Source organism: Pholis gunnellus (assembly GCF_910591455.1).
Source record: "Pholis gunnellus genome assembly, chromosome: 15".
Taxonomy (NCBI): Eukaryota; Metazoa; Chordata; class Actinopteri; order Perciformes; family Pholidae; genus Pholis; species Pholis gunnellus.
In genome coordinates this window covers 4,859,767-4,884,754 of record NC_136542.1, presented here as the reverse complement: position 1 = coordinate 4,884,754, position 24,988 = coordinate 4,859,767, and the positions used below count along the sequence as shown (strand labels likewise).

The 24,988-nt window shown below is 41.3% G+C and overlaps 3 protein-coding genes across 5 annotated transcripts in view; 2 read left to right on the top strand and 1 right to left on the bottom strand.

The window, feature by feature from the left end:
- The first annotated feature begins 730 nt into the window (after positions 1 to 730).
- On the top strand, positions 731 to 11,181 carry pygl (phosphorylase, glycogen, liver). The gene is made up of 20 exons (XM_079174544.1): positions 731 to 1,012; positions 1,676 to 1,777; positions 1,919 to 1,997; positions 2,363 to 2,466; positions 3,239 to 3,370; positions 3,773 to 3,884; positions 4,144 to 4,226; positions 4,399 to 4,536; positions 5,058 to 5,150; positions 5,518 to 5,664; positions 5,781 to 5,944; positions 6,805 to 6,919; positions 7,132 to 7,233; positions 7,743 to 7,890; positions 8,935 to 8,993; positions 9,088 to 9,229; positions 9,348 to 9,555; positions 9,633 to 9,767; positions 9,959 to 10,025; positions 10,402 to 11,181. Exons 1-20 carry the CDS (start codon positions 770 to 772, stop codon positions 10,588 to 10,590), a joined length of 2,562 nt encoding a protein of 853 aa, XP_079030670.1. The 5' UTR covers positions 731 to 769; the 3' UTR covers positions 10,591 to 11,181.
- Positions 10,450 to 24,049, bottom strand: LOC306707199 (lysophosphatidylserine lipase ABHD12-like). 3 transcript variants are annotated; one of them, XM_079174547.1, is made up of 14 exons: positions 23,942 to 24,049; positions 14,828 to 15,037; positions 13,957 to 14,059; positions 13,618 to 13,737; positions 13,400 to 13,430; positions 13,266 to 13,311; positions 12,831 to 12,960; positions 12,691 to 12,728; positions 12,489 to 12,568; positions 11,886 to 11,968; positions 11,635 to 11,713; positions 11,401 to 11,534; positions 11,223 to 11,274; positions 10,450 to 10,575 (listed from the first exon to the last, which is right to left on the bottom strand). In XM_079174547.1, the coding sequence occupies exons 2-13, from the start codon at positions 14,928 to 14,930 to the stop codon at positions 11,247 to 11,249; spliced, it is 975 nt and encodes a 324-aa protein (XP_079030673.1). In that variant the 5' UTR covers positions 14,931 to 15,037; positions 23,942 to 24,049; the 3' UTR covers positions 10,450 to 10,575; positions 11,223 to 11,246. The 3 variants fall into 3 exon arrangements, with proteins under 3 accessions (XP_079030673.1, XP_079030671.1, XP_079030672.1); XM_079174545.1 differs by lacking the exon at positions 10,450 to 10,575 and having other exon boundaries at positions 11,142 to 11,274; XM_079174546.1 differs by lacking the exons at positions 10,450 to 10,575; positions 23,942 to 24,049 and having other exon boundaries at positions 11,142 to 11,274; positions 14,828 to 15,050.
- The window catches only part of nin (ninein (GSK3B interacting protein)), a gene marked incomplete at its 3' end in the record, with an annotated part of 21,316 nt that continues 15,194 nt past the window's right edge, over positions 18,867 to 24,988 (top strand). Inside the window, exons 1-6 of the mRNA XM_079174543.1 lie at positions 18,867 to 19,073; positions 20,062 to 20,155; positions 21,206 to 21,378; positions 23,820 to 23,865; positions 23,953 to 24,128; positions 24,594 to 24,740. Coding sequence (XP_079030669.1) covers positions 18,882 to 19,073; positions 20,062 to 20,155; positions 21,206 to 21,378; positions 23,820 to 23,865; positions 23,953 to 24,128; positions 24,594 to 24,740 — 828 coding nt within the window. The 5' untranslated portion in view covers positions 18,867 to 18,881. The remainder of the gene's footprint in view (positions 19,074 to 20,061; positions 20,156 to 21,205; positions 21,379 to 23,819; positions 23,866 to 23,952; positions 24,129 to 24,593; positions 24,741 to 24,988) is intronic.

Sequence of the window (24,988 nt, the reverse complement as noted above, 5' to 3'; positions counted from 1 at the left end):
GTTACCTGCATTATAACCTCATTTTAACTCCAAAGTGATTCTTTTTAACCTGTTTGATCCGAGGTGGAATGTCATCACTCGCTATTATTATTTACAACGATGCTGAAATATGTCTATGGAGAATTTTATGAATATGAAATGAACATTGTTATAACTTTTATTTGAACACAGCAGGATTATTATGATTATATGTCTCTCATTGCCATATTACTGCTATTATTATTATGATGAACTGAAGTGTAAAATGAGCCTCTGTGTTTTTTTGTATGTGTGAATATTCAATAAATAGGTGTCAACAAGGTCCTATTTCGTCTGTCTGTCTGTATTTTACTGTCTCACAACAGCGAATCAAAGTAGATTTAATGTGGGTTTTTTTCAGTTGAAACCCCTTCTACACACAGGTGATCCCCATTTTATCTAATTATGGTCTATATTTCCTTGTATCTATCTATCTATATATAAATGTGGGCAAAAAAGAATAAGAATATGCAATACAATATGACTGTACGGATGACTATTAAAGACTTGTGCTAACTTAATTTAACCTGCATAAAGCTGTCAGTCCTTGTTATCTGTGGTCTCTTTGTACACCTCTTCCTGCTCAGCGGGGGCCGGCCGGTGGAAACACCCTCCCCCCTGCACTCACCAATGAAAAGCAACAAAAGGAGGAGACTGTTGCATGAAAATGAGCCACCATCTTACCTTTCAAACTCACTTCCAGCCAGGACAACTTGACAGTAAGACACAGGACAGACCTGCTGGCCCGAGCATGGCGACACCACTCACCGACCAGGAGAAGCGCAAGCAGATCAGCATCAGGGGGATTGTGGGGGTGGAGAATGTTGCAGAGCTGAAGAAAGGATTCAATCGTCACCTGCACTTCACCCTGGTGAAAGACAGAAACATTGCAACACCCAGGGATTACTACTTTGCCCTGGCTCACACAGTGAGAGATCACCTGGTGGGGAGGTGGATCAGAACACAGCAGTTCTACTATGAAGCAGACCCAAAGGTAAAGATCAGATTCAGATCAACTACATCTCAAACTGTAAATATGCAGTATATATGATGCAAAACACTACAAAGAATCTCAAAAAAAAATGAAACACAGAAAGTAAGTTTGAAAGAGTTTGCGAAATCCTGAAACCTACACTGCAAAAAAATATATATTTTAGGCTTTGATAGATGTTTCAGAAAACTGACCAAAAATGTAAATATTTCTAAACTACCTTTTTATAACATCTTCTAGTTCTATCTTAAAGTACTAAACTAATATATTCTGCTCACTTGCACTGCATTTTGTCTTGGAAGAAAACCATGTATTATTTCTTAAGAGCATATATTTAAGAGTGTATTTTATTTATTTAAGGGAAGTAGTCTTGCGCAATGTTTTTTTTTTTTTTCTGTTCCAAAAAAACTTTCCAGAATTACAAGAGGTTCAGTGTCTTCAAGCCATTGCATCATGTTTACACCACTAGGAAAATGTTTGCTTGTTCCAGTTTGATTTAGTTACTGCTCGGCTCTAAACTGCATTTTCTGCCCCTTCAAGTCCCAATCAAAGAAAGTATATCACAAATATTCATTTGTAGTTTCATTTTTGATCCATACAATCTCTGAAAAAGATGGAGCCTGTGCTGAGAAACATGTATTTTATTTCTTTTCTCCACATGTGCAGAGGGTGTATTATCTGTCTCTGGAGTTCTACATGGGCCGGACGCTCCAAAACACAATGATCAACCTGGGGCTGCAGAACGCCTGCGATGAAGCCATCTATCAGGTCAGACTCAAGTTAACAGGAAATAGAGGCCACCAGCAACCACAAACGCACATAATGCCTTTGCTAGTCTTGATAACCTTCTGCTTTTTCATTTAAAAAAAAGTCAACAGTAGGCTTGTGTGTGTTGCCCTCTTGCTGTAGCTCGGCCTGGACATGGAGGAGCTGGAGGAGATGGAGGAGGATGCCGGTCTGGGGAACGGAGGCCTGGGCAGACTGGCAGGTAAAACAAGACTGCAGATGTTTGAATTTAAGGGAGACTCATAGAAAGAGAGCTTAAGATTTCTGAGAAACAGAAAAGAATGCTTTTTAATATAGCGTTTAAACTGACAGTAAATGAGTCAGAAACAAATACAAAAAGGCAAACACGTTATCTCTTGTACAACAATACTCCATTATCATTTACAGCCTATTTTGGCAGTCGGCCATCAAATACCTCTGTGTGCCTGTTTAATGTTTGACGCAACTTGCAGCCACAGAAATGTTGCAACCAAATGAGCATTACACCACAAACTGTCTTTCTATGCAGCCCTGTAGAGTTAGTATTTTATGTTTAATTATGAAGTGTTTTGTTTTTTATGCACACAGCTTGTTTCTTGGATTCGATGGCCACCTTGGGTCTTGCAGCATACGGTTATGGCATTCGATATGAATATGGAATCTTTAACCAGAAGATAAGAGACGGCTGTCAGGTAACTGCAGCTGAAAAATGTATTTTTTCTACAAATGTCAGTTCATCAAAACGCTATCAAAATACAGTCTTATAAGCTTTGTTTTCAACTACAATGACTAGTTATCTCCCTAGTTCATAGATCCTTTCTTATCTTTAACTTTTAAATTCAGGATTCTGTTGTTGACCCATGTTCATGCGGTTTGTTGTCAGAGTGGAGCGGGGCCAAAGTAGACGTGAATTAGGTCAGAATACATCACAAGCTAATCATTAACAGTAACTTACACGCACTACAGCGGTGGAAGAGCTGGTGCTGGTTGGTTTTAAATGAAAATACATATTGCGTATCCTGTGATAAGAGATCCCCAAACTAAAGACTTTTGCCCTTTTGAATTCTGCTGGTTATTTGCTGTTCAAGACCTTCAGTGTAAACATGCACTTCTGAACACTGAACTGGATTTAAGCTCCGTGTTTTCTCACTGGGGTGGATGAACCTGTTTAATCCCTGCTGCTAGTGGACAGTAAATGTACAGAAAGTTGGTGCTTTTTACTGTAATGTAATGGTGATCCTGACTGGGCTTGATATAACTTTGTAACTTGATTAATTCACAAAAGGGAAGTTCTTCTTTTTCTTACCTCAATCTGCTGCAGTCAGAGGTCAGAGGTCAGATAAGGTAGACATCACTACATTATTGTTTTGCTCAATGCCTCTTCTTTCTATCTGGACAACTACTACTATATCATGTAATATCGTATAAAATATTTGTATCTTCACTCTGTCTGACATATTGTAGGTGGAGGAGGCAGATGATTGGCTGAGGCATGGAAACCCGTGGGAGAAAGCCCGTCCGGAGTACATGTTGCCAGTTCACTACTATGGACGGGTAGAGGAGACAAAAGCTGGCTCCAAATGGGTCGACACTCAGGTACTGAAGATGAGTTTAGATAACTACAAAAATGACCAAAAAGAGACATAAATATCTACACAGAGATGCAAAACAACCACAAAAACAAGCAAAGCATCTACAAAGAGACTCAAAACGACTCCAAAGAGACAAAGAGGCTACTTGGAGTTACAAATGGTATATATTCATTGATATTATTTAAGGGTTAGGGTTGAAGAGATTTTAAGCTTTTTTTTCTTTTATTATTAACGCAGGATTTACATGCGAGTTTTAACACACATTTACTGTCATTTCTTTTATTCCATTCAAAAGACTCTAAAGCTGCCTCTGGGTGAGATAACAGGCTTTTATTCTGCTGTGTGTTCCTGCTGACTCGCTGTTTTTCCTTTTTTTTTTTTTTTTTTTTTTTTATTATTCATGCAGGTAGTTTTGGCGATGCCCTACGACACGCCCATCCCCGGCTACATGAACAACACTGTAAACACCATGAGGCTGTGGTCCGCTCGTGCCCCCAACGATTTCAACTTGAAAGACTGTGAGTGCTGATTTCTGATGCAAACCCCACTTTTGCAAAACAGTTTGTTTCCTTTTTAGTTTTTCGACAGACACACTTTACAAGGAAGAAGGAAACTGCTGCAACACTGGCGCCTTGCATAAAGATGTCTGTGTTGCCAAACAGCTCAAATGTTGTGGTTTCTTTGCTTTTGGTGTTTAAATTTGACTTTAGATAATCCTATAATTTATATAAATATTATAGTATCAGTGTTACTAAAATGCACTTCATCTGTCTGAAGTCAATGTTGGAGATTACATCCAGGCTGTTCTGGACAGAAATCTGGCGGAGAACATCTCCCGTGTTCTTTATCCCAATGACAATGTAAGTTGAATATTTTGCCATGAAGCACATATATTGACGTGTGTGTATATATGCAAAATACAGTTTTTAGGTTTGTACTGATTGATGCCTGAATATTTTGCATCACGGTCCAAAAACTGTCTGCTGTACTAAAGCCAAGGCTTGGTCTCTCTGTGGTCTTTACGTGTTGTAGTTCTTTGAAGGAAAAGAACTTCGTCTGAAGCAGGAGTACTTTGTTGTGGCGGCCACACTCCAAGACATCATCCGCCGCTTCAAGACCACCAAGAAGGGCAGTCCTGTCCGAACCTCCTTCGAGAGCTTCCCAGAAAAGGTAAGCTTCAAAATCAAAAGACAAAAGAGCGGAGAGGGTCAAGTATTTGGAAACGGGTTACTTCACTTCTTCTCTTCTTATCTGTTGGCCAGAGGCAAACGGGTGGCAATTGCGGCAAGATCTTGACATCTTTTATTTTCTTTGTCTTGTACAAATTTGTGGCGCAAGCTCATCTTCCTGATTTAAGGCCTGTAAACTTACTCAAACAAGGAAATTGCGTTCTCAAAGTAAAAGAGTAAAATAGACCCAAAAGAAACAAAAAGATAATGCATTACCATGAAAAGTAGTGTGTCATTTGCACAGCTTTGTCAACTGAAAACAGAATGTGTTACAATAACAGCAGACATGATGTTTTGTTGCGCCAAGTGAGAAACCCTGCAGATATAATTTGTGTCTTCAATTCAAAGGTATTTCAGATATTAAACACCTGCTTTTCCCTTCAGTGTTTTACGTTATTCAGCTGCAGTTGTAGCAGATAAAATCAATAAGAAGCTGACGGTACAGAATGTCGTGTTTTCCAGGTCGCCATCCAGTTGAATGACACTCATCCTGCCATGGCCATCCCCGAGCTGATGAGGATCTTTCTTGACATTGAGAAACTCGACTGGGACACGGTGGGTGACCGGCAGATTTGGTAGATTTGAAGTCAACTATTTTGCTCACTGAGAGTCAGTCAAGCACAGGAATAAATAAGGAAGTCCTAGCTAGTAACACAAAGGAGGTTTAAAGAACTGAGCATGACCAGTGAAACTGATATTCCTGTGTTGCCTAATGTTCATGCACAATGGAGAAAGTCAGGCAGGTTAAGAAATAGAACCCAGGTGGTTTGTTAATGCAACATTTGTGATGTAAAGTAGCTCAGACATGGAAGGAAGGGACGATATCAGGAAACCGGTAGACTTAGATTAGGTTACGAGTAGTTCCAAAGCTCAAGTGTGATGTGTAATCAGATAAAATAAACTCCCTCCTCCTCCTCTGCAGGCCTGGGACCTCACTACGCGCACCTTCGCCTACACCAACCACACAGTCCTCCCCGAGGCTCTGGAGCGCTGGCCCGTGGAGCTGCTGGAGAATCTGCTGCCCAGACACCTGCAGATCATCTACCACATCAACCAGGTCCACCTCGATGTACGTGCAGCGGCTCAGATACGGCAGAAAGACAAAGACTGCCTTTTATTCACTGAACACACCATCATGTGAATCTGATCTCCTGAAGATGTGTCTGTCTGTTTGTGTTACTGCAGAGGGTTGCAGCGCTCTATCCAGGAGACATGGAGAAGCTGAGGAAAATGTCTCTGATTGAAGAAGATGGATGCAAGAGGGTGAACATGGCGCACCTGTGCATCGTGGGATCTCACGCTGTCAACGGAGTCGCTCAGATACACTCCAACATCATCAAGACTGACGTGTAAGCCTCTTCACACACACACACACACACACCCCGCTTCAAAACATAAATCTGTGTACAAAACAATGGACTGCATTGACTTAAGGAAGCAGAGGTAGCTCAGATAGGCAGACCGCTAAAACAATTGCTGAACACCACATGAGTGCAACCTCATAGATAACCACAGGATTGAGTCATCTCCTCCGTTACACACTCTGAACAATAACTGTATGATGGGAGCTTGAAAGGCAGGACTGCTGTTAGGAAACCAAGACACAGAACAACAAACGGCTGAAAACTTCCCAGAGCTGTGAGAAATGCATATTACCTGATGAGTCGGCCATCTTTGTTATTATGGTAAAAGACCACCAGTGTTTTTGCATGGTTTAGTTTATTTACTGCAAATCACATTTACATCACAGTTTTATAAACAATTCCATCGTGTGTTACAAAGGTCAGCACATTTTATGGATAAGGAGGTAAAACGAACATGGTGGTATGCCTCTTTAACTACCTGAAAAGCATATATCCACTATTTAGATCTTTCCATTATTTTGTCCATGATAGACCAGATTATAGTGTATATATATTTTTTTAATTATAAAGCAGGTCTATGTGCTATATAAATACTATGAAAGTATCAAAACGCTCAATCCATGGAGAAATGCACTCGTATTCAGAAACTGTGCTTTTAAACGAGTCGCCAGGATTTCTGTGCGGTTGTGATGTCGCAGCGGTTCAGACTGAGGGTGCATTCAGGGATATCCAGACAGGCAGTGAAACAGTAGAAACCCAAAATACAAGTATGAACCCTGAAATTAGCATAACATGTCTCCTCTTTAAATTCTTCCTCGAGAACATTTCACTTCCTCCTTCTACAGATTTCGTAATTTCAGTGAACTCGAACCGGAGAAGTTTCAGAACAAAACCAACGGCATCACTCCCAGACGCTGGCTGCTGCTCTGCAACCCCGGCCTGGCTGAGCTCATAGCTGAGGTCTGTTTGAGCTGCCTGAGCAGTAAATAAATGATCGAGTGCCAGGAGATGCTGCAGCGAATCCTCAATAATATACTCCCCAGCTGTCGTGTGATCTAATCTTGGCTTAGCTTTTACAGTCAACTCTCCAGATATATATGCGGTGGAGTGTAGTAAACACTGTCAGTTTGTTTTGCCCACATTATATTGTGGCCTTTTAATGTCTCTCTCAGGTCATTGGGGAGGATTACGTCAAGGACCTCAGCCAGCTACGGAAGCTGAATGACTTTGTTGACGATGTTGCCCTCATCCGAGATATCTCTAGAGTGAAACAGGTAACGAGGTACATTTGTAAAGTACAATTTTGAAGTACTTTACTTGATTATTTCGATTTTCAGTTATTGTATACCTCTATTCCCCAATATATTTAGAGGCTTTGTCTGATATGAAAGTAGGTTATCTGTATTGCTAAGTCTTTCATAGCATAGGGGTTCCTGTTTTTATGTAACTGATGTTGCCATACATGCATAGTGGAGGCTTTGTCCTAAATGTCCTGTCGCCCCGTGAATCTAAACAATTCAACATGAATAACAAGGGGCCATTTCCGTGTGTGCAGTACAAACCATGGGTATAGTTGTTTATCATTCCTGCACGTTATTGCATGCAAAGTGATTACGATCTGATGTATTTTTTTCAGAGCAGCATTGTGTTTTGCAGCTTCAGAGTCAGTACGTGTCAGTGCAGGCCAGACCTGTGATTCAGCAGCTCCGCCTCAATGAATAACTCCTTTTTTTTTTTTTTTTTTTTTTTGTTGCCAAGTCACGTCTTTCTGATTTTCTCACAGGACAACAAGGTGAAATTCGCCCAGTACCTGGAGAAAGAGTACAGGGTGAAGATAAACCCGTCCTCCATGTTCGACGTCCACGTGAAGAGAATCCACGAGTACAAGCGGCAGATCCTCAACTGCCTGCACATCATCGTCATGTACAACCGTATGTGAATGACTCATTACTAAGTGCCAGAAGCAGTACCAGTTTCACGAGCAACAACTGCGAGAGCTAAATTACATGACACAATCTGACATGCCCTGATGTGGAGTACCCCCCCCCCCCCCCACTGGGAATGAGATGCATCTGCCTTTTTAAATCAAGTGTGGGAATTTTCCCTTGCAATCATCAGACTGTGATGAACACAAAATCACTTTCATCAGCAGTCCTATTCAGTGCAACATGCAATTTACAATTAGCGGAACTTTGCCTGCATCTGAAACCATGTCCTTACTTTTGAATATTCCCAGCAAAGATTTTCAAGGACATTTCATAGAAATGGCAATTCGGTGTCCGTAAATTGCATAAAAGAACAACAGAATAAGAATGAATGCAACAATTGATAGTAATTGAAGTAAGAACCGATCATCACAAAACAAGAATCTGTAGCCAATGCTAGCAGCTCTGTGCGGCTGTATTTTCTAACATTAGCATGCTAACATGCTCACAATGATGACTCTTACATGCCGATGTACATTTAAAAGCTAACATTTGCCATCTAAGTTTAGCATGTTGGCGTGCTAACATTTGCTAACAGGAATAAATACGAAGTACAGATGACGCTGATGGGAATGGCATTAGTTTATTTGGTCATAAAAAAGTTTAACCTGATGTAGCTAAATAAAATCTTAAGCCTTCCTCTAAGCAATTCATACTGAGGGACATAACTGTTCGTACTACATTTTGTGGCTATCCATCTGATATTTATTGAGCCATTTCACTCCAAAAAAACACAAATGTCCAACTGCTGGTGGTGATAATTGAAAAGTCAGGAGATCCCCCAAAGTCAGTAGGATTCATCCTCTGTAGACCATGAATGCCTGTACAAAATCCCAATGTTTTGTAACCCACGTAGTGATTTGAGAAGTAATAGTATGTTAAAATCAATCTCCTGATTTATTTGAAGTCAATGCAGAGATGTGAGAAATGGTACTGTAATGTGTGGATATGTCACTTTTAATAAGTTTGTCATTTTCTTTGTTTCCAAAGGCATCAGAATGAACCCCACTGCACCTTTTGTCCCACGAACAGTGATCATCGGGGGAAAGGTACCAGCTCAGTGCAGCACAGATGAAGTCCAGTAAACAGGCCAAGAGTGGTGTGATGTTTTACAGTAAGTCTGTCTCCTGTCGCCCTCTGCAGGCTGCTCCTGGGTATCACATGGCGAAGATGATCATCAGGCTCATCACCTCAGTGGGTGATGTGGTGAATAATGACCCTGTGGTGGGAAACAAGCTGAAGGTCATCTTCCTGGAGAACTACAGGGTCTCTCTAGCAGAGAAAGGTACGGTCACCTTTTATTTACACCTGCAACAAGCGCACAATTTGAAGGGATACATTTCCCAAATCCGAAAAGAGAAGGACGGTTCACCAAATAACTTAAATGGTCTGCTCTCCCTCAGTGATACCTGCCACAGATCTGTCAGAGCAGATCTCCACTGCCGGCACTGAAGCTTCAGGAACAGGAAACATGAAGTTCATGCTGAACGGCGCTCTGACCATCGGCACCATGGACGGAGCCAATGTGGAGATGGCCGAGGAGGCTGGAGAGGAGAACATGTTCATCTTCGGCATGAGGGTGGAGGACGTGGCTGAAATGGACAAAACGGGGTAACGGAGTCTGTTTTTTACATTTGATGGCTCTTTTTATGTTGTCAAAACAATAACTTAACTTTTGTCTTTTTTAGATATGATGCCATGTTGTACTACAAGAGGATCCCAGAGCTGAAACATGTGATGGATCAGATCATGAGTGGATATTTCAGCCCCAAAAATCCAGATCTTTTCAAAGACCTCACTGACATGCTCCTCAAACATGACCGGTGAGCAACACGCTGATGTATTCTTCACTTTCCACTCCAGTTTCAGTCACTTTAAGTTAATTAATTTACATGAGAAGCAAAGGTCACAGAACTGCTGATGGATGTCAAACCTCTGTAGACTTGTTAAGCTTTTTTGTTGAGTTGAAGTTGTCAGACTTGATGTATTTATTCTCCCTTGTCTCTCGCTTCAGTTTCAAAGTGTTTGCAGACTTTGAGGACTACATTAAATGCCAGGAGAAAGTCAGCAAGCTCTATCAGGTAACAAGTCCGACCAGAGACGGATTAAATCGAACTTGTCAGGAGGCATATTTATTTTATTTTGAACTTTTTTTTTCGACTTTTGTTTCTTAGTTCTTTGACTTTGTTGATTTTCCTTTCCTGTTTTACTTACTTCTTTCTATTACTTTTTCTTTGTAAATTTCTTTGGTTTTTTCTTGCCTTTCCTTTTTTTTCTAGCATTTAAAAAAAACAACTTTGTAAAAGGCAACATAAAACTGTCAAAATGAACTAGAAACATGTATAAAATGGTCAAGCAGGAAGAAAAAAAACCATTACGTGAAGAATTATCACAAAGACTACAAACCTACAGAAGATATAAAACCGATAATGTTTTTTTTTTATTGTTTTCTAAAAGAATCCAAAGGAGTGGACGAAGATGGTGATCAGGAACATCGCTGCCACAGGGAAGTTCTCCAGCGACAGAACCATCACAGAGTACGCCACCGAGGTGTGGGGCGTCGAGCCGACCGACCTGAAGATCCCGCCTCCGAATGAGCCGAGAGAGGCCATCGAAGAAACGGCCAGAGCTCTGAAGAAAGTGTGAGGCTGTTTCACAACCAAGAGCTGCCTTCAAGTTTACAAATCATTTACTGTTCCTTTCACCCTCTGGCTTTTAACCTACAAGTCACTGAACTTTCTTTTTTTTTTCTAGAACTGTGGGTGTTTCAGAAATCACATCTGCATCCGTTTAAATTTTCTGAAACTTTTTTTTTTTTTTTTATTATTATTGTCAAAGTACTTGCATTACAACAATGTCTGTTACAGTCCTTCAGCACCAACACATACAGAAAATCCAGAGTCAGAGTGCAGTGTGAGGTCAAATCATTCCTTCATATTTGACATTTCAGGAATTCAGTAGGATGTCGGTAACTGAGCAGCTGACTAAACTGATTTTTAACTACATTCCTGCCACTTCATGCTGCAACTTCTGAGCGACAAAGCCGGTCTATACTGCAGGCAGATTGACACAAAAATATATATATATATGAGTCCATATCGGTACAACTTGGCTAATGAAAGATGCAAACCTACTTCATTTGTGACTTGCAGTATTTTGTTCCAGCGTTTTAATTAAAGCGTACTGTGTAATATCATATGTAAATCAGTGCTTTTTGTTTTAGAGCAGACACATGCATTTTGTGACAAAAATAAATAAAGTTGGAATCTATCATTTACTTCTCTGGAGGAGGAAGAGACCATCTATTGACTCAGGTTTTGTAGAAATTTCCTGCAAACAAAACAGAATATTACATTTATTTCCTGTTGATGCCTAAAGGAATTTTGATTAATGGACAAGGTTTACAAGAAGAAGAAGAAGAAAACACAGTAAACTAAAAGTTTTTACAAAACTTACCCGACAACATTTGACAGATTGGGATCTAAGTAGATCTTATTGTGGGAGAATCCAAGATTTGCACTGTAGGAAATCATTTCAACCTGAACATCTGTGTTGTATTCTTTCTTAGCCTGGAGGGATATCTCGTACAGCTGGGGACAAAAAAACAAAGTAATTCAACAAGGAAGCAGCAACACCCACTAGGAAATGATTTAAACGGTCAAAGGAAGCGTTCATAATGACCTACTTTACCTTTACACCCATGTGATAAGGTACAATATCGTCATCCTCTGAATGCAGGATAAGTAGAGGGCTGGTCAGGGTCTTTACACTGTGGAGATGTTGGGGTCAAATATATATTCAGTCAGATGGATTTGATTATCTGAATAAAATATTAAGCACCATTTTATCAGGTATCTCTGTATTTATTAAAAAGGTGGCAAAGGTTGGAAACCCTACAAAATGAATAAAACAAGTTTAGGCTTTTATTAAAGTGTACTTACTTTTTATCGCTAGCAAACACAATGTTGTTCATTGTCACAATGTTCCTAAGCAAGCTCTCAAATCCTGGAAGGAACATGTATACCTGGAGGAACACGGGGTACAAAGTCTGTTGAAATATTTAGCAATTTCCTGTGTACTCTAATATACAAATACTTGCATAACAGAAATAGTTGTGTGGTTTAACATCGGTCAACTTTGTGGATGTATCTCCGTATGGATGTAGATAAACGGAAAACCTTTAATTGCAAATCAGTGATGAGAAGTGTTAAATGAGCGGTTTCAACATGGTAAACATGGATATATTGGTATCTAAATAGATGTTTTATTTGAGGCCTTATTACTTCACTTATAGATGAAATAGATTAAGCCCTCTTTGACTTTTATTGCACGCCATCCCGCCTCTCTATCCCCAGTACAATCTCAACTGTCTAATTAAAAATGTCCTGCACTTTCTCCAGTTGTTTTCACAAAAACATTTGCTATAGCAGTAAAAAAAGAAACTGTGTTAGTATTTGAACATTCTTCTGAAACAAGATGGTGTCTTTTCATGGAGTGGTAAACGCCCTGAGCGGCTGCAGACAGACACACATGTAACAACTCACCTTAGTGAGCGGATAGTTGACTACAACTTCTCCGATAGTTGTGAACGGAGCTTCAAGGATTAAAGCATCAAGGACAGACCCTGATGTGTTTAAGAAAGTAACAAAAATGATTAGAAACAGATGATACAATAAACAAAAACATATGGATGGATAAGGTATTAAATGATTCAAATCACTGTGACCTTTGCAGTCTTTAACCCACCTTGTTCTTGGACTTTCACTGCAGTATTGGTTGCCACCCTACAAGAAAACAAATATAAGAGTATGTCTTTCACATTTCCAATCTTTCCAGACGTCTCTATTGGCGTCATGGACAGTGGATGTTACTCAAGAGCTACTGACCCAGTGCCGAGCGAGTGTCCCCACAGACAGACAGGACCTCCTCTGCTTTGTTTCTTTACCCATTGGAACAGGAAGAGGGCGTCACTGGTCAACCCAGCTTCACTTGGCTCCCCGGTGGAGTCTCCAAAACCTTTATTAGGAGACAGACAAACCTTAAAATGATATACTATATATTGACTGACAGGACAATACACCAATACCATGATTCGTACTCTATTTTAGACCTAAATACACAATTACTTCCTCTCTGCAGTGCGTGTAATAATAATAATAATAATAATAATAATAATAATAATAATAATAATAGTAGCATTTTTCTCTTCTTATGACAAAAGTAATGTGTCAATAATGTTTTCGACAAATCCAGGACCCTAAGAATAACATATGTGGTTTTATTTCGCAGAAACACGCTCACATGAAGCACCAGCATCTTACCTCTGTAGTCTAAAGATAAGACATGATACCCTGCAGCACTTAAAATCTGCAACACACAAAAATACAGAATTTGATCCAAAAGCTGAAAGTCAAAACTGATCAAAACTGAAAAAGCTTTGAAAGAGAAACGGTACCTTCACCAGTTCCACTCTGTGATGTATGGCCCTGCACAAATGACATGAGAGCAATGAATACAAACAAACAAGTGGCTTTCAGACTCATTTACTTTGACCCACTCGGCATTGTGCTCATTGTGCCTGTGGATAAACCCAGGGGCCTGAGCAGTCACGTGTCACCCACTAAACCCATTAGGATCAATTCAAGGGTCCCTATCCTGCCGCTCTCATCCCACCTGGTCCCTAAGTTGCCATGGAGATAGATAATAACAGGGCGGCCGTCTCCCAGAGTTTCCCGGTACCACTCAGGGCTTCTCCCCGCGGCCTGGTCCCATTGGCTGGCCGGGAGTGTATGCCTATGAGACAACAAAGACAGAGAGCGAGGGAGGAGAAAGTAAAAACAAAAACGCTTGTGTTTTCAAACATACAGTCCTTTTGTGATCTTGTGCAGATTAATGAGCAGATCGTCGTCCTATTCACTCAGGAGCCACTTGTACCGAATATGCACGCGTTCGTGGTATTTTCAAGTACCGATGCACTTCAAAGGACGAAACAGAAAGCCGCAAATGACCTACCAGACACCCACTGAGACGCCCTCCTCTGTGTCCAGGTAGAAGTTGCATGTGTGGTTGAGCACGGCTTCAGGTCTGCTGAGGTCCACAAACAATGGAAACCTCACTGCAGCAGGCAAGAGCACACAAGGTCAGTAGGATTTTGTCATATCCCATCAAAGTGTATCACATCATATTGCACTGTATTATCATTTAATGGTTCGTTTTATATTGTATTGCATCACATTAAATTGAACGAATCATATCGTTTTGCATTGTATCGTGTTAAATATCGTAAATACATATTTTCATAAATGTAATATTTTGGAAAAGTAAGGACCAATCTCTGGCCACCACTTGTGTAATATATCAAATCAATCTTTGTAGGTTTATGGGTCTTGTCTATTTATTGAACCTTTTTCACATATAAATAAGTAAAATTTTCATAATGAGAATAGTAAACGGTAAATGGACTTTGTGTAGTGCCTCTATAGTCCAACCACTCAAAGGGCTTTACACTACATGTCATCATCCACGCTTTCACACACACACACACACACACACACACACACACACACACACACACACACACACACACACATTCATACACTGAGGGCAGATGCTATAATGCAAGGTGCCACCTGCTGTACAGTGTGCAATAACATACAGTGACATCATTTTCACTGCAACCAAAACACATAACTTTAAGCCATTTCAGATGAACACACTGAGTGTTTCTGCACATACATTACAATGAGAACATCATACATTTAAATATCTTGAACAACGTAACCGCAACACTGCGCATGAGCCATTTGGTTACCTTGTTAGCATTATGTTGGTCTAGCTTTTTTTCCTATTGATCATGTGGTGACTGGAAACACGCATTACTTACACAAGTGAGAGAAGATGATATGGCCCAGGATCCAGGGGAATAGGTAGAGGATGACAGGCGCTGATGCGTAGACAGCGAACAGAAACAACGCAGCTCTCTTCATTCCTGCGTCAGGAGAAAGTGCTTCCTATCTGTAGCAACAAATTTCAGTGTGCGCCCTCTTACTTGTTTCAATGGTGGACTGAGGGTGAATGCAGCAGAGCTTTCCTCCTGACAGAATGAATGTTGGGAAATACAGAAGAAAATAGGTCAATGTTCAATTGAAACTAACACTTCACTCTGCTGCTATTGGTTCACATTTGATACAGTGGGTCAAACACGCCAAGCACGCCAAGCTAAAGAACACACCCAGCTGACAGGTCACCGCTGCACTACAAGGCATTGTGGGTATTGGAGTTCTTTGAACAGTGGCACTTGCGATATCACATGTAAAAATGCTCCGGTGTGTCCTGCATTCAGAAGTTTACTTACGTAAAAGCCCTGCTGTATTATCGAACAATGTCAAAAATGAAAGTAATTCTAATCAATAATTACTTTCATTAATTGTGTTATATTATTATATTTTTTAATGATATACTATTGGTGCGTTGCTATACAGCTAAGCAAGAGTTGAATGTCCTTTATTTATATTTCCTCTTATATTTCTTTTGAGAGCAACTGCAAGGTAGAAATTCCCCCCAGGAATTCAATGCAGAACTTACAAAAGAGTATTTTTACAGTGTATTCTTAGTTCTTAGTAAGGATGAGTGGATGCTAGTTTGAACTTCAACCAACCTAACACAACAGTAGAATAATACTATAATAAAGGGATATTATAGTTATATTCCAAATCAGGGAAGTATTATATTAATTTAGTGTGTTGGTTTGGTCGACAGGGGGCCAAACTGTGGCCAGTCAGGCCGTCGCAGGCTCCTGGTCACCGCCCCTTCCTCTTCCAGCCTCTTTTCAAAATCCGCTACAAGCCGGAGGAGGATGTCACACACGGGCGAGCACACAAAGCGTCCACCACACTCTCTCCGGGGCTTTTTTGGGGGGATTAAAACGTCTGCAACAAGCCCCGACAAAACCGACTACATCGTGAAACTAACGGCTCGTTAATTGTTCTGGAAAGGATATTTTACCTGCGAGGAAACCGCCACGCGACTACGGGAGAAATGTTGTAAACGTTTATTTTATACCAGCGTTCCACAAGTTAACGTGAGTCACCGAACTTAAGTTTGGGGGGGAAAGGAGGCAACTGTCGACCAAGTTCGGAGACGTTGGTGAGTGTTTTTGGCTTATTTTGCAACATTTAAACGGTTGCTTCCTCTTCTGGTGCTAAATGAACATTCATTTATTCAGTAACTGCTCGTGTGAGCACGTTGTAACTTACATTTCAGATGGTCTTACTTGTCACAGTTGCTTTGAAAATCCTTAAAAGTTTGTAAAAACGCCTGTAACTTTTCTTATAAATTAAACGTGGCCTTGAAAATGGTTTATTTTAAACTTTTACATCCCAAAGAAAACACTTTGATGGCTATGTGACACAGTCTTTACTTAAAAAAAAATAGTACTCAATGAGATTTTTGGAGTGCCCAGTTTTGTTTTGTGTGACACATTCTTCTAAAACATGCCAGTGTGCTCCAATTCTATCAACTTGTACTATGAAAGTGTTCAAAGTGAGTCGATGTGATTTGCAGTTTGATGCCCGGTGAGCTGTGTGGCAGTGTGGGCCGGTTAGTAGCATCCTGGACATCAATAAGTGATGTGGATTGAGTGACTTTGTATAATGCAGTTAATGTGGTTGTGCCTGTGCCAAATATGGCAAAAGATGATATAAATGCATCGTGATTAAGAATCTGTTGCATGATGGGAATGGATAGGTAAAGGGTTAAAGACGAGGACAAGAATTTTGCATAAAAAAGATCATACAATTTGGGAAATAAAGCAATCACAGACCTAAGGGAAACTATGCTAGAGCAGTATGGTGTTTGTGGGTGATGAACACAATAAATATATAAAATATGCGCCAAATGAAATGTTATTTCAAATGATTCCCTTGAAAACATTTTCTGATTACATTTTGTAAGCTTTAGAGCTCTTTATTCACTTCAGATTGTGAAGTTGCAATGATTATCTCTAACTGCTGTAGCTGATAAGATGTTCCTTCATGCTGTGATTTTTCTCTACATTCAGACGATAGGTTATTGCAGGAAACCTCCTTTTGTTCCATAGTTATCATCATCATCATCGCCTTCTAAACCCAAAAGGGCTCCAACAAAACCTTAGTATACCCATCAGTGTTAAACGTTACTGATGTTGAAGAGCAAGTTTTGTCACTTTTACTTTTCCAGATTGACATTTGTGAGTAGTAATTACCAGTGTCAGTGAATGCCTGGTTGGTGTGAAGGATTAACCTCCGTCTTGTGACCTGGTCTAGAGGGATTCTTTGGCTGCAGCAGCTGCCAAACCTCAGCCTCCCGTCAGCCGCTGTGGCCGAGCAGGACGGCTACCGGGATAATTGGCTCAGAGGCTGCTTGGACAACACAAGCAATGTGTGTGTAGTGAAACTTACTTAGTAAATAATTGAAATAAGGTCAAGCCAGTGCTGTTAGGAATAACATTATGATTTTATTTCCTACATTTGTTTTTGATGCTTTTTCTTCTTTTTTTTTCGTTTCTCAAATTTACACTATAGTTCTAGACAAGCTGCCGTACTGCTGAGCCATGATATTTCTTGCATTTCATAAGCAGCTCAAATGTGCAGATGCAGAATACTGATTTGTTTTTTTTGTCTCTATTGTCTGTGGTGAATGGGTACCCTGAGTCCGGGGTGTGGGGGGGGGGGACACCTGGCCGAGCGCTAGATGGTCTCACTGAGAGCAGCTGGAAAGGCAGGGGTCAGGAGGGTTCTCTTTGTATCGACATTTAGGCACAAGCTGGGTCGTATGCTCTTAATTTGAAACTCCCTTCGCAAGGTCTTATACACAGCATTTATATAATGTTTGTGATAGAACAAAGTTCATTTCAGATCTCTATTGTCCCACAAGAGGACATTATTTTTGCAGCAAGAGAAACATAACTAAAACATTTTTTATGTCAGACATCTGAAGACATAAAAAGTGTGCATACTAGGTACACAATTCAGAATACAACGAAGTGTATGTGATCCTTAAGCCTCAGGTGGAAGACCTGGGCTGTTGCGTCTGAGTTATGACGTTGCTTAAGTTGGTCACATGATTACGTCTCGCATTCATCTGTTTTTAAATGAAAGACCAGCTTCCTAAACAATTACCCAAGATCCATTGTTTGTGTTTTTATTATTGCTTGAGACAAACCTGGCTAAACCATGCTGAACTGGACTCCAGACCTCTGTTTGGGTCCACAAACTTACCCGTGCCTTGTCAAAGGGTTCTTATTGTTTTTAATTAAAGCAACGATGCATCCGATTAGAACTACTTTGTCCATGTCTCTGTAACTGTTGCTGCCAGCCAGTAAACGGTGGCTTAAGGCTTTTACTGTAACCTCCCCGATTGGTTCAGAGACACTTTGCTGTCTTTGTCCTCCCGTCTTTAGCACCAGGTGAGTTTTCCTTTTCACGCGTGCCTCAGGTTGAAGTACACGGGCCGTGAAACATCTCAGCTAAAGGCGTTAAAAGGAGAGTGATGGTCAGTGTCAGACTTGGCCGTGTTGATCGATTTACCTGATTGTCTAATCATTCTAATTGGATTAGCCAAAAGCCTCCACCACAAATGACGCCGGAGCGATGTGTTGTTAGCGCAGTCGCTCAGCGGCACTCTCGGAGGAAGGAGCTGCTCGGAACGCATGCTGTTGAGATAGATGTTTCCACCCTGTGTGTGTGAGCATCTTTTCACAGTGATTGGATTTATAATACTCTTCATTTAGGGTGAAGAGATTAGGACCTTGTTTTGATTTTGCTTTGTAACAGTGATTGAAGTTGATTTCTGCTGTTGTTATCACTCTGAATGGACTCTTCAGCTGAACTGTGACGGAAAGCATTATGAAACAAGTATTTCCCGTCCTTGTCTTTCAGGGCAGGGTGCTGTCCTGTGGGATGGATGACACCCAAGAGCAGGACCACTACGAGGAGCGCCTAAAAGAAGTTTTTAACAGTTTCGATGCCAGCGGCTCCGGCTCTCTGTGCCCGGAGGAACTCTCCGACCTCTGCCTGTCGCTGCAGCTGGACGATGCCACGCCAGCTCTTCTCCACACGCTGCTGCAGAGCCAGGACCGCCTCACTGCCAGGGTAAGTTCATTCCTCTTCCATTGACAAGAAGCAAGTGTTTTTGTTTTTTTTACAGGTGGTTTACGCTGTGCAGTCATTTGTTCGGAAAACTTGTATTGCTAGAGTTATTATTGTTGCTTTTCTGATGCACATGTGAGTTCTTGGCCTTTCGGCTTTTCCCTGTGCAGAGCGTCCTCTGCGTCCTTTGAATTTGGCAGGCCCCTGTGTTCAGCCACTCCAGCTCTCAGGTCTTTGTGTCCTCCAGGCTTTTTGGTGCTTTGTTAGCTGTCTTGTTGAGGAGAAAATGTGCCCTCGTCCCAGGTGTCTGTCGTCAGGACAACCAAGCCGGCTAATCACGATTCACAAATGCATTTCTTTAAGGGTGCTCCATGTGGAAATGTATGAAATGAAAAAAGACTCTGGTCTGTGTAATTGGACTTCAGTTTGCATAAATTGGATTGTACATACAGATGTTTTCCACCCTATAGTAGGAGGATAAGACTGATTTCAAATTGCTAACCTCCACACTTTTGCATAAAGTCGAGTTTGTATATAAGCGTGTAGACAGACGGATGGCTATTATTGTCTTGCATGTTGGGGGGGGGGGGGGGGGGGGGGGTGTTAGCAGGGGGGGGGGGGGGGGGGGGGGGGGGGGTGTTAGCAGAGGGCAAGTGAACTGATTGCATACCCATGGCATTCAACAATAAAGTCAAAAGAAGAAGAAAAAGCACGTGCAGCCGGCAGCCTCGACGCACAAAGAAAATCAACATATTCAGGGTTAGCAGCTGTTGATTTTTGAAGTGTGACCTCGCTGCTCCTGCTCAGCAAACCCTCCTCCACCCAGACACCCAGGGACACCCGGCCTGCACCCGGCACACGGGGAATTACATCCAGTCTGAGGAATTTCATGCACTTTTACTTTGTTTTTACTGCGCTTCACATACTAAGCATTGCTGGCATTTTCTCTCTCTTTTTTTTTTTTTATGTTGAGATTTCTTTCTTTTTTCAGGTTGACTTTGACCAGTTCAAGAATGCACTGATTCTAGTGTTGTCATCAACTCTTGAGCCACAACAAGAAGAACAGGAGACCTTGTCAAAACCAGGTAAAGTCTAGATTCAGATTTTAAGGATTTCTCACACCGACAATGTCTTTAAAATGCACGCAGTGAACATCTGAAAACAAACACAGGGTTTGATTGTCTCTGCAAGAACGAGCCTGCCTCGCATGGCGGCTTGGTGTATGAATGGTGTATGTGTGTGAATGGGTGAATGAGAGGCATATTGTGAAGCGCTTTATAAATGCAGCCCATTTACATTCGGAAAGCATGAAGCTGTATTATCAACCGAGTCTGTAATTCATGACCGCATTGGTTTAAGATTGAAATTTAAGGAGACCTTTTCCACTCAACAAGTCAACTAAGTGGAGAAGGTGACTGTGAAGGCTGAGTAAGAGGAACAGCCCACTTGCTGATTCAGCTGTAAATCTACATATAGACTGACCGAGCTAAAAGAGAAAGGCCCAAAGCCAATTACCCCGCAGTTGAACTATTTGCACCGTCATGGTCGGACAACTGGCTCAGGGATTTCTTGAAAACATTTGTTTGTACTCCCCAAGTATATTTTTGGGAATTCATATTTCAGACACCTGGTTAATACCAACATCTTTTCTGCTCAGTTATTCCATTTCTTTGAAGGTGACATCTCACACGAGAGATCACAAAGGAGTGACCGGCTCGCCCTGTACGGTCACAAGTGTATAAACAAACCAAGCATTACTTATACCATTCCTCTGTATTACGAGATAAAATCTCTTGAGATCTTTGTCGGAGCAAATACTTCACTGTCAATAGTTATTATGTCCTAAAGCTAATGAAGCGTAGAGTCAATCCAACATAGAGCTTTTCACCTAAAACACTGTCGACCTGTAGTTATATTTCAGTTTCATTTAAACAAGTAGCAACATGTGGCTTTGGAAGATGGTTTTCTTACCACTTTTAGAGAAGTTGTCACTTTTGGAGAAGTAGTTGCTGAAGGCCACACACGTATTAGTCATTGATCATATTCCTTTCTGTATTTAACATCATCTGTTGTGCGGGCATTACTATGACATATGCAAGTAATCGTGACTTGAATTGTCTTTGTAACCCCGTTAGAACCTCCTGAGATCCAACCAAAGTTCGTGAAGGGCAGTAAACGTTACGGCCGCCGCTCCACGCCGGAGTTCGTGGAGCCCATTTCAGACTTCTCTGAAGTTACAAATGCAAACACGGTGGAGGAGGAAGATCTGGAGGACAACTACGACTCGGCTGTTCCCCGGAAGCGTGAGGTAACGATGTCCTCTGAGTTATTCAAGCGCCGCTCTGAACCTTCAGACGTCGTCCTTATCGCCTCCTGTCCTCGCATGTGCTGTGTACCTTGGCAGCCACAGGCCGTCAGCGAGGCGTTATTCTTAGCTAATCAGCTTAGTGGCATGCGGGGCAGATCCTGAAATGTAGTACAGACGCTCAAACGCAGGATTCACAAGGCCTCGTTCATTGCATATCAACGCAGCTCTGTCTCTAAATACCACTGTGAGCATAATTGTTGTTTAAACAGCCTCCTGTGGTCCAGATGTAACTGCGATGTTTGCGTAACGTCGTGCCGTGTGGTCAGTTTAATGTGTCATGATGAGATTCTGTGCGAGTTGAACTTTGCCCTGAGTGCACATGGTGGCTGTGATGTGGCTGTCAAGGCAACAGCGCTGGGATTTTTAGGAATTTACATCTCCATGTCCACACACATCGGAGTTTCCAGCAGATAAAAAGAGAGACCGGAGCTGATTGTTGCGTTTATCACTGTCGATTTATTTATTTTTCCCACATTTGCTGTTGAGTCCTTTTTTTTTTTTTTAATTTATTTTTATTTAAGATTGACAGTAGGCGCCTCCCATTGTCTCTGCACAGGACAGTAGTGGCTTGAATGCGACATGCGTCGTTGTCACAGAGTTGCATAGCATCAGTTCAGTCGTGGCCACGCACAGCTGAACACTCCGCATGGTTCCTCTGGCTGATCTTCTAGATCCTTTTCATGGATTATCCTGCTCTCTCTGCTGACCTGGAGAGTGGTTTGACTTATGTATGGAGGTCTAAACTCCCTCTATGTACGTCCACGGCCTGCAATGGAAATCAGGATGGGAGATTTACATAATCAGTCCCACTTTTGTCCTGAAAATGTATTTGGCTGTAAGTAATGGGGCTGTGCTGTCAATGTATTAGTCTATATAAGTTATCACAAAAAGCTGCTAAACATTCACTCGTGCCAGCTTCTCAAATGTGAAAAAATGCAGCTTTCTCTGTTTTGTTATTTTTTTAATTGCATATCTTTGGATTTTGGTCCATTTAGTTGCACAAAACAAACAATTTAAAGACGCCAACCAAGGGCTCTTTGGAAGTGTGATTATTATTCTCGGACATCTTATAGATTAATTGATTATTTGAAACAATTATCAAAAGACTATTAGACAATAAAAATAATGGTTAGATGCAGTCCTATGTTTAAGTTTTGGTAAGTATTTACTGACCTCTGTGGCCTTTTGACAACAGGTGGATTTTTCATTCTAATGTTTAAGCATGGATGTGCTGCAGCAGAATAACAAAGAAAAGCACCCGACTGGTCACCAAAATACTATAACGATGGCCAGTTCAGCTTGTGGATGGACGTGTTAATATTGACCCCGCCCCCAGATGCCCGCCGGCGTCGAGACAAACACTGTTCGAGACATTGAACAGAAGCGTGTCTTGGTATTGACTAATCTGAGGTGCAACAATGCTACAATGTCCGGCCTGGGGACCAGCAGATGGGGACGGGTCAGGGGGCTCTGCTGCAGAGACTGCAGGCCGGGTGCTGTGGGAGGAGGAGGAGGGTGGAGGACTGTGACCGAGGAACAATGAGCCCCACTACCCCCCACCCTGGTGGATGCCTATGCACCATGTATCAAAACGCCACTTGCAGAATCCCATCTGTTCTTCATTCCCTCACTGTTTGCTTCCCAAACAATGGACGGTCACGCTGGGACCGGGTTGGAGCACGGTGGGTCACGCCCACATAAAGCCCTCCTCCTCGCATATTCCTTGACGAGCACAAAAGACGCAACTGTGATTGCGTTAAAATCGTACCTCTACTGGTACAATAACAGTTTAAGAGTAAGAAAAGGTCATTTGGATTTCAAACTGTGAAATGTAAACATTTTAAAAAGCATTTTAAAAAACTTCCTGAGTGAGCGTTTCATTTTCACTTCTCAACGTCTTATTCATGTGATTTAAAACTTAAGTTTTTATATGTTGGACATTGGCATGAGGAACATACTATTAACATGTTGGAAAAGATAAAAGAAAATACAGAAAAGTGGGTCTCAACGTGACACATTTTCTCTATTATTACCATCATTCCTCATTTGCACACTGACCATCCCTAATGCCCTCGTGCCGTCTCAAAAGCTCCTTTATGCTTTTTTTTTTTTTTACCAGACCCCCCCTCCTCCTCCTCCTCCCTCTTTGCATCCAGACTCAACCCCTCCTAATTTAAAAACAAGTTTGGACTTATAAAGAGCTGATTGTCACGTGAGACAATTAGCCTGCTGGGAGATTTTAATGTGGTAATTTCTCTCCCAAATTAGGTTTATTTTTATTATTATTTTCACACAAAAAATTATATGTTAGAAAAGTATGTTATTTAAAGCCTCTCTGTGATATTAATGTATGTATAATAAGTGTTTTTGTCTCTTAACAGCGCTGGAATGTTCACGAAACAAGCACTGAGGAGTACGAGGCAGAAGGTACGACAAAGACACAGTGTTTCCAGGAGACTCACTCTAAAGATGTTGTCACAGAATGATCACAGTCTCTTCTCACCTTGTTTTCAGGCCAGATGCATCTCTGGAACCCCGACGAGCCGAGCACACCTCGGGGAGCCGTCTACCCTCTGTCGGCCTGCTCAGAGGAGAGACTGCGTGACGCCTGTGACGAGCTGGAGATACCGTGGGACGGGTGTGCCGGTCACTCCGAACTCCTCGCGCTCTGTGAACACCTGGGCCTGGAGGTGAGACACTTTATTTAAATGCACTCTGACCTAGTGGCACATTAGAAATCCAATCAAAAAAGGCTAATGGCTCTAAATGAATCTGGTTGTATTACGATAATGATAAGAGAGTAAGGTGATGTCTACACGTCTTGTTTTGTTTAACCAATACTTAAATCCCCCCCCAAATGATTCATTTCCCCATTTTTGATGCTTGACTCTTTGCTTCTTAGTTAGTAAAAAATATTTAATGATGATTAATTGTTGCTGGTTTATTTCCTTTCGATAACTAATCATAACAGCCCGAGATACATGTGAACTATTTGGTTGGAGTGCCTTTGTTCATGTATAATTCTATACAAATTGTGCACTTAACAACCTTCAAATCAACCCGAGGGAATCGCAAGATAAAAAAATCACTCGCAAACAAATTATATAGTTTCTCCAGCAAGTGTTGATACAAAAGAACATGCATTTATTTTTCAGATGAATTTGGATATGCTCCAGAGTCTAACCGCCGATGGAGTGATGAATGTTCAGGAGTTTGTCTCCAAGGTTGTAAACCACAACAAACCCCCCACACCGTCCGCCTCCACGCCATACAGACAGCTTAAACGACACCACTCCACTCAGGTATTTGCTTGTTTGAGCTCTACGAGGTCACAGGATGTGGAGTAATTCCCTTGTTGTCAATTACTTTCTTTTAATATGTATTTGTTTGTATTATCTGTCCGAGCCTTTGTTAAAGAACATACTATCATGTCATCATGCATAAGAAAAAGAAAAATGATTTGATAGTTCCTCTATAATAGTCATTTAAAACCAGATCTCAGGTTACATTTGGTCTACCAAAATGCATAAAGTGGAATTTTGGGGATTAA